General features: G+C 44.0%; 2 protein-coding genes across 2 annotated transcripts; both read right to left on the bottom strand.

Annotated features, from left to right (window-relative positions):
- Window positions 1-2,766: 2,766 nt before the first annotated feature.
- LOC131272453 (galactosylgalactosylxylosylprotein 3-beta-glucuronosyltransferase I) lies at window positions 2,767-4,728 on the bottom strand. Its single transcript, XM_058274183.1, has 3 exons — window positions 4,172-4,728; window positions 3,629-3,992; window positions 2,767-3,550 (listed from the first exon to the last, which is right to left on the bottom strand). Exons 1-3 carry the CDS (start codon window positions 4,417-4,419, stop codon window positions 3,176-3,178), a joined length of 987 nt encoding a protein of 328 aa, XP_058130166.1. The 5' UTR covers window positions 4,420-4,728; the 3' UTR covers window positions 2,767-3,175.
- A 155-nt stretch (window positions 4,729-4,883) lies between these two features.
- LOC131272348 (molybdenum cofactor synthesis protein cinnamon) lies at window positions 4,884-7,513 on the bottom strand. The gene is made up of 5 exons (XM_058274055.1): window positions 7,378-7,513; window positions 7,080-7,210; window positions 5,880-6,994; window positions 5,436-5,775; window positions 4,884-5,361 (listed from the first exon to the last, which is right to left on the bottom strand). The coding sequence occupies exons 1-5, from the start codon at window positions 7,394-7,396 to the stop codon at window positions 5,116-5,118; spliced, it is 1,851 nt and encodes a 616-aa protein (XP_058130038.1). The 5' UTR covers window positions 7,397-7,513; the 3' UTR covers window positions 4,884-5,115.
- Between the last annotated feature and the right edge of the window lie 1,611 nt (window positions 7,514-9,124).

Below are 9,124 nucleotides of genomic sequence, written 5' to 3'. Positions count from 1 at the left end.
CTTCGTTGCTAACGAAGTAGGCCATGTTAACTACTCGTACTCGTTTCTTTCAATAATGAACCCGTTTGAAGTGAACGTTTCGAGCAAAGCCGAATCCGAAAGTTTAACGATGCCTGTGTGATCGTTTCTTCTTCCAACGATATCCGGAAGCTTTTGGAAACTTTACCAATAACGGCTTTTTGCCAAAACAAATCCTCTGATTGGAAATGGGTTGAGAGACGTATCACAAAAATCATAAACTTTTAAACCACCTTCGTGCTGGGGAGATTTTGAACCCGCGACATTTCGAACCTACGAACCTGTTCAGATGATCACTAGTAGCTGAATCAATCTAGACAGTATTCGGACAGGATTAGGTACGTCCAGATCAAGCCCTGTCCTGACGGAACGCTGCCGAATCGCCTGTTAGTCTTCGTTTGTACCGAATCAGGCTTTCCAGTCACGTCCACCGGGAGCTGCAGCGTTACGCACCGGGATAAACCGGTCCAACTTCGGGGCAGGATGGACTGGTTGGCCCTTCCTTGTCCGGTCCGGCCAGACTAGCGAAACAACCCGTGTGTATCATTTTCAACGCAGCCCTTAAAGCAAGAACCGGACACATTTTTCACCCATCGGGTGGGCTGTATTATTCCTGGGGATGGAATAAATGAATACAAATGACAATTTTATTTCCATCCATCAGGAACCTTCTCCAGAGGTAAAAAAGATAAATCAGATTTTGGGGTAATGTTGCGTACAAGATGATTTAAAGAAAATACCAAAATACCAAGCCACATGGTAGAAGTAATAGTATGTTCTAGGCCACAGTTGGGTCATGTTGTGGGCGAAAATAAAAAATATCCTCTATGCTCGGAAACACGTTTGTTTTCCAAAATTTCATCCGTGTCATCGTGTGCTTATTAAAAGTTCTTTTAAATCTCTATTCTTCCGTTGGTCACGGGTGTCCGATGCGGAAAAACTTTGATTTTTAAGTGCGATTTTACACGCACCATCGAGGGAGGGCGTGATTAGAAAATGTTTCGCCCAATCACGGAGATGACATTCTCGAAATACTTTCACACTCCCAAGCAAAAACCTTGTCACCGTCGACGATCTGACGACCCCTCGATCAACTTTCCAGCGGAGGCAGGAAGAAAATCGATAAACCCATCTCCAGCTCCAAAACTTCGAACTCCCCAAAAACCAATCCGGCAGAAATGTAATTAAGACAATGACTTTTCCATGGCGGGGGGCAGACGTTCCAGCAGAAGGCTCATCACCCAATTTTGGCATCGGATCGGATGCTACAAAACAAATCACGTAGGCAGCACACAACACATTTCGCCACTGTTGTTGGCCGTGTCGATAATGAAACAATTTTCTTCCGGCGAAACTTCGTCGGCCCGCGCGGGGACCGTTCTTCGCGGCAACGAGGGAGGGCTATTACAATAAACACACCAGAACAAATGCGGTCAGGGGGCGCCAGAATCCCCAACGAGCATGGAACACAATCTTTTGCAGGAAGGAGCACGATTTGCGTCAGTGGACGTCATGTTATTGGTCAGCTGGGAAGTGACCAACACTTTGGGCAATATTCGACGTTCACGTGTCGCAACAGATGTGTCTCAGGGCGTGACTTAAGGCCAAGATGGGATAACAAATCCAAAATTATCCACAGTATCGTCCGGAAAATTGATGACAAAAAATTGGTTCCAGGCATGCGGTTGAAAGTAAATATAAGTTGAATCGTTTTATAACAACCTAATAAATAATGTGTGTGCATGTGGAAAACTATAGCTACAGTTTTTTTCATTTATAATTAAGTGGATGGTAAAATAAAAACCTAGTTTAACAACTCAAAAGCATCTTTTCCAGGGAAAACTTTTTCCCCAGAACAAATAATTAATTAGCCGAAAAGGAATCGGCTGGAATCAATAGATGAAAATGAACTGAATTTAACAACCGAAGGCAATGATGCATCCAAAATCAGTTCGATTGCAAATCAACAATTACTATTTATTTATGCCAGAGCTTTTTTCCCCACTTTCCGTACGGTACTCTGAGCGAAAGAAAATAAAGCCGTTAGCGAATGGAAATGGATCGGAAAAGCACAACAACAGTCATTCATATGGTGATCGAAAAGAATGAAAATTAATTCTTTCATCTGTTGTTGTGTTTGATTAACTAGCGACGCGTTGCAAAACGGGTAAGGTGCAGTATGAATATTTATGCACAGGAAAGTCGAACACATTGCCAGCTGGTGTAGAATATATGCCGCAGGCACTTGAAATCAGGTATTTTTTTTTTTTTGAATACCTTTTCGAAAAGCTCATAAACAATGTTGTTTAAGTTTTAAGGAAATTAAAAAATGTATCAGAAAGAAAAGACATAAATGGCTCACACGCCGAAACTCCAGAAGAAGCGGTTTTTTGGATGTTTAAAATAATTTTAGAAAGTTTTGCTAAATTCGTTTGACTCTTGATACCGTTTTCTTTGCGTCCTGACTCTTTAAGACAAGCTCAAAACTATCCTTCAAGGTTGAGAAAATGTACTAGCATGTATCAAATTCAAGTAACTAAAAGTAGCAATGAGGAATTTCAAATTAAAACTTGAGACAGATAGTTCACAAAATCGGTTTTATTTCGAGAAATTATTTGAAAGAGTTGAGACCTTGGGTTTGAACAAATTTTGGTTTACATTGGCGAATCCATGAAAATTATAATTTGCCATCATATAGATAACCTTCATATGAACTAAAATTTTACAAAACATCATATAATTCCTATCCAATTTAATTGTGTCATCACATAAACCCATACACTGTAACGTTTTTCGTTTTGTTTTGTATTTTTAATTATTTAAAATGCATCTCGTACGCTAAACCTTAGTCGCAATCAATATCACCGATAGCGAATGATGTAATAGGAACAGGTAATTTGGGTTTTAAAAGACGTCCGCCCGATGATTTGCGATCGAATGTAAATGTAGGATCGTTTGATGAAGATTAAATAAGATCGAAGATGATTCAACAGGTTTCCTAAACGCTAAAATGCATCCACCAACATGCGCCGTGCTCGTGGTCCACTGAGTTGTTCCTGTACAGCGAGTGTTTTCTTAGTCTAACTTAAGCACTACCATCACCGGGGCAGCTCTCAAGGTGTAGCTGCCTCTTCCGTATTCCTGCCCGCGACGGTGCTTACACCTCCATACCGTCGTTCGATTTCTTCCCACCTTTTTGCAGCAACTTTTCCGCATCGAGTTTCGGCGCTTCGGTGCGGGTGTGCCAAACCAGCACATCCTTGCACTGGTTGGCCAGCGGTTGCATATCATGTGCGATCGTTAGATGGCGTAGAATCTCGCTCTCCTGGTAGCCTCGTTCGACTTCGTAACTAAACTGCGCCTGAGGATTCTCGAGCAGCAGATCCGAGCTGATCGCAAAACCCGCCATATCGAGGGGGAACGGCCGCTCCGGTTTCCAGGCACTGTTGAACCCGAGCACCAGACCGTCCCGGTTTAGCACCGGTTTTTCTACCATCAAACCGCCCACTAGCCCGACTGGCCAAACACCAACCTGAGAAAATAAACAAATAATTGGGCCGTTAAAGTAATCAAACAAGGAATAACAAATTTCTCCCAACGGGTTACCTACCTTGCCCGGTTCAATTTTCGATATTTCATCGAACAGCTCCGTGCTGTACGTATTGTCGTCGTCCATGAAGTACACGATGGAATTGCTTGCAGTATTTCCCCCGCCGTTTGCACGTTGCTCCCGATTTAGATGGTCCCGGATCCACTTGAGCGCCGTGTTGCGCTGCTCAACTCCGCGCGGTTTCAACCAGTTCGGATCTTTGCCCTGAAGCTTAAAATTAGTCGGAGTTTTGGCAAACAGTTGCACGCTGCGGGACTGTAGGCCGCTGCGTTTTAATAGGTTCGTTACTAGCGGTGACGTCTTCGGGGCATCCTCTACTACAACCCAGAATATGTTTGGCACCAGGCGAATCACATGTGACAGACTAAAAGGGCATTAGAAAATAAAACGATTACATCGTTGATAGAGAAACATTGATTTCAAAACCATTCAAAATGCCACAGGTCAAAGAGCACCGTAATCTTTGGCATTGAACTGTGGAATTTTTCTCGCCGTTCTTCTTTACATTTACATTCGCATCTTGAGAATACGACGATGACGTACCGCGTTAATTCGGCCTTCTGCACTGGCCTGGCATAGGTCGGGGTGACGGCAAAGATGGTTGGCCCTTTTCGATTCGGCAGGAAAGCATCACGGTCACCATCCGCAGCCCACCGTCCGCTCCCAGCTTCCACCGGTGATTCCCCACCATCACAGCTCTGGCCCGAACCGAGCGAGTAAAAGAACAAAAATCCCACAATCGATACAAGCACCAGCACGTGCTTCAACCGAAGACGTATCTCCTGATTCATGGTCCACGGGGTTGGCAAGATGTCGACGTGGTTCGTGATCTAGTACTGCCGGGTGTGAATGTACTTTATATCCAACAACTTCTTCTCTCGGACGGATTCTGGAGGGGGAATTGCTCCATTAAATTGGCTGCCCCTTGGTATTATTATACTGATGTGCTACTTCATTCACTTCACGGCTCGTCAGGCACTGCGCAACGAAGACAACAACAGAAGGAAAACTATCCCCGCTTGATTATCACTCATTTTTAACCAAATTAGGTCCGTTTAAATCACAAACAGGGACAGTCAAAACCACAACGGTATGCCACACGATCGTTGTTTACTTTGGTTGTGTTTTTCCTTCTTTTTTTCTACGAGATTTGACAGATGCTAACTTCAAACATCTCCGATGCTGTCAGTAAGCTGACAGTGCTGTCGGTTTAAAAATAAAATTAATTAAATAAAAATTCGTTAACAGATTTTCAAACCATAATATAATTTGCATATTTGCGGTCATTCAAGGAAACTGATGAGAAGTAGGATAAGAACATTTTTCCCGAACTCAGAGCTTAAACACGGAAACTAATGAAACCCTAAACTTTTGAAAAGCACTTCATGGTAATGTGTAAACTACTAACGTTACAACCGTCATTGGAAGAAATGGAAAGATTACAAATGCCACCACATCTGGTTTGCTTACAACAGACCAACATAAGCTCACTCATAACTTGAAATAAAATCGAAACGCAAGATATGCGCCTTCAATATTGTTCCTGCTTTAATGCTAGGTCTATCGTCACTTCTTGCAGGTAGTTCAAGTAGAGCATCAGCTTCGATTGTACTCTTCAGTCGACTGCTGATTTGTCCACCAGTGATGCTGGCCATCAATTTTCCATTTCGAGACACGATGGATGCTCTAGCGTATTCTGGTCTAGGGTCAAGGTCGTACTTTTCATCCAAGAGCTTAAAAGAGATGAAATAGAAAATGTCGTTTAATGCATGCAGTTTTAAACATAACACAGCACATCCTTACATACCTCTACGTTAATAATGGGCAGAGTACGCTTGGCACTTTGGGTAGGTGTTTGATTGATCGTGCCCAGATACTGTCTCAACGCGGGAAGAGCAAATAAGTGGAACGTTACAAACGCTGAAACGGGGTTTCCGGGCAATCCGAAAAATTGTGTCTTACAGCTGCTCGCAAAGACACAAGGTTTGCCAGGCTTTATGTTTACCCGACCAAATACAAGCTTATAGTCGAGTTTCTGCAGGGCAGGTTTAACGAAATCTTTATCGCCCATCGAAACGCCACCCGTGCAGATGATAATATGCATCTCTCCGGTCAGTGACTGAATGACCTCCACAAGCGAATCGAAGCTGAAAATATCGAGCGGAACGGGATGAACAAAGAGAGCAAGTAATTACACAATGCTTGTTATAAAAACGCCCTTGTGGTGCAAATTAGTAGACAAACTACTTACTCATCCTTCACGACTCTCTGCTGTATTTCACACTGATCGTCCGAGAAACCGAATTTGCGAATCAGCTCCACCAACATGGTAGTGTTGGAATCGTAGATTTTCCCTTCCTGATTCGCCTGCTCTACCGTTGCATCTGTATCGTATGGATGCAGCAGCTCGTCCCCCGTTGAAAGAATGGCCACTTTCAGCTTCTCCACTGATGGCTTTTCCCCGACGGCCGCAAGAAGTGCGCGCTGAGTTGCCTCGAGTGGAAAGCGGTACTGAAACACTTCCTCCGCTATCCGCAAATCACTTCCAATCGGGCGGATATCCAGGTTCGGTGAAGGCTCGGAAAGGATTTCAACCAATTTTTCATAATCACCCTCACGTGACACAAGCTTGGTATCTTCTATCTGTACCACGGCATCGGCAAATGAAGGAAGTGGTCCACCGGTGTTGATCTTGTAGCACTCATCGATCGTGAAGTTGCTCGTGATGATGCTGTCACCAGCTGAAACGTATCCAATTACTTTTTTCACTCCCTTCCCTCCGTTTGCCTTCACCGCGTAACCGTCTTTTATCGACGCTCGGAACGGTGGAATATTGATGCGACTGAGTTGCTTTTTTGGGGGGTTTGTCGAAGCGGGAGTGTGCTGTAGAATCTTTTTCAACGCTTCGCTTGCCGCGATCATCGGGTACGGCGAGTTGCGATCGTCACCCCCCTTCCCGGTGGCATGTGGACATACGTGATGTCCCGAGGATGCACGAACTTCCCCGTCCTTTTGCACCTTCCGGTGTGTCTCACGGACCGCCTCGATTTCTCCTTCGTTAAGCAGATTAAAGACGTGCGGCAACACGTCCACGATCGATTCGAAGCATTCCGATACGGCTTTTTTGCTCCCAGGGAAGTTCACGATCAACGTCCGGTCACGAACCCCACATACGGCTCGCGAAAGGACGGCAAACTTGGTCTTCTCCAAGCTCCGCAAGGTCATGGCCAACGACAGTTGGGGTGCTTCTTTAGTCAAGACGGCTCGTGTGGCCTCGGGTGTAACATCGCGAGGTGCGAACCCCGTTCCACCGGTAGTGAAGATCGCACGAACTTTCAGCACATCGCATGCATAGATAAGTGATTTCTAGAATAAGATAAAAATAAAACACCATTGACAATCGCCTCATAGATTGGGAAAATATTGCAACCAGTTGTGTAATCTAGCCTACTTTGATTAGTTCCTCCTCGTCCGCAATCAACAGGTAGTTTACGGTTTCGGTATCAAACGCCTGTTTGATTAAAGTCGTCAGATGCGGTCCGCTAGTATCAGTTGCCGTACCAGCAGCACAAGTATCGCTAACTAAAAAAGATATTTTTTACTTCATACTCTGGCCTTCAAACAATTGCCAAGCAATTGTATGCACGAGGAAGTTATATTTCATTATCAAAAAACACACCATTTGTCTATTGGCAGAATGGTGTCCAATACGAGGAAGCAAACAATTTTAATGCAAACGTATCACTTACTTGTTATGACGGAGTACATGTTCAGTAAAGTTGCTAAATGCTGTCGAAGGTTCGAGACAACTGTGTAGAATTTCTTACTTAATTAAGCAGAGCTAAATTATCACGTAAACCCACCACAAACGCCGGTCGAGGAACGACTGGCGGTTTGTTTTGATAAAGCTTGACCAAGGTGGATGCTTATAGAGGTGAGCTCAAAAGCCTCGTCGTGGCAGCCATTGATTTTTGACAATCGTTCTTAGTTTTGTTTACCAAAAAGGCCTGGTCACAACTTTACTTGTCCTTGTTTTCTGTCCCTAATTATACCTTAAGTTTTAAAGGTAAAAGAGTAAATGAGGCCCCGGGCTAGATTCTCCTCTTCCTACTGGTTCACATTTAGCGCCTGAAGCTATGCAAAGCGCGACACATGCATTCGTTTCGAATTTTTGAACGCTAACGGTTCGCTTAAAAGACCATAACGGTTTAAACTAATCACGCAGTGGAGGTTGAATGCGGGTTAATATACTTTTACATGTTAAGTTACTAGTAAGTAAACTATACCACACATGATGGACAGCATGAAACAATGAGTTTAGCCGAAGAAATGATTTGGAAACGGCGGCGCGCCCGCAAGCGAGCGGACTGCGCTAGGTCTACCGAAAAAGAGAGTTTGTTATAGTTTTGAGAAATAAGGGGGGCCCGTGGGCCCCCCTCATACCGCACCCCTAGGTTGATTGCGTAGCCGAAATTAACGGTACACACTACGGTTCAAATACTCGTAGGTTGAATTTAACGAATTAATGTATCACCAATTGCATACATTCAGTTTAAACGTCCACAAGAGGTGTAGCCACGATCGAAAACATGGCGGCCGGGGCCTCATTTACTCTTTTACCGTTTTAAATTTCCCAATTATATAAGTATACGGTAAAATCCCAAATGAGGCCCCCGGTAAAATCCCAAATGAAGCCCCCTAGTCGCCGCATCGTCATGATTTTTTCCACGTTTGCGCCTGAAAGTTATGCAATAGGTGGCACATCAATTCAGTTTGAATATTTGAACCGTTGATTTTCCGTTAGAAGCTGTAATTATTTGAACTAATCGGTTAAACTGAGCAAGATGGACATCATAAACCAATGAGTTGGACTGAAGAAATGAGTTTGAAACGGCGGCGCGCCCGCAGCGAGCGCAGCGAGCGGACTGCGCTAGGTCTACCGAAAAAGGGAGTTTGTTATAAATTTGTGAAATAAGGGGGGCCCATGGGCCCCCCTCATACCACACCCCTAGGTTGATTGCGTAGCCGAATTTTCATCATGCAAGTAATGCATGAGGGAGTTCATGTCGTATATCCTTTCCAGTATAACCATAATCTTTCATTTAACGAGACATTCAATTCTAACGGTTCACACAACGGCATTTGTTTCGACCATTGCATACCTTTTAGGTACATCCGTTCACAAATGGTGTAGCCACGACAGCGATTTCGGCAGGGGGGGCTTCATTTGGGATTTTACCAGGCCCCCTACTCGACGCATCGTCGCCATTTTTTCCACGTTTGCGCCTGAAAGTTATGCAATAGGTGACACATCAATTCAATTTGAATATTTGAACCGTTGAATTGCCGTTAGAAGCTATATGGTTTGAACTAATCGGTTAAACTAGACAAGATGGACACCATTAGCATGGCAGAATGAAAGCATCCATCGTGAAAATAGAAGGAGTACAATTGTTTCCTTTAAATTAAAGTAATTTGGCCAAATAATTTATTACA

This window comes from Anopheles coustani, chromosome 3 (assembly GCF_943734705.1).
Source record: "Anopheles coustani chromosome 3, idAnoCousDA_361_x.2, whole genome shotgun sequence".
In the NCBI taxonomy this organism is placed as follows: domain Eukaryota; kingdom Metazoa; phylum Arthropoda; class Insecta; order Diptera; family Culicidae; genus Anopheles; species Anopheles coustani.
This window is presented reverse-complemented; position numbering and strand designations above follow the sequence as displayed.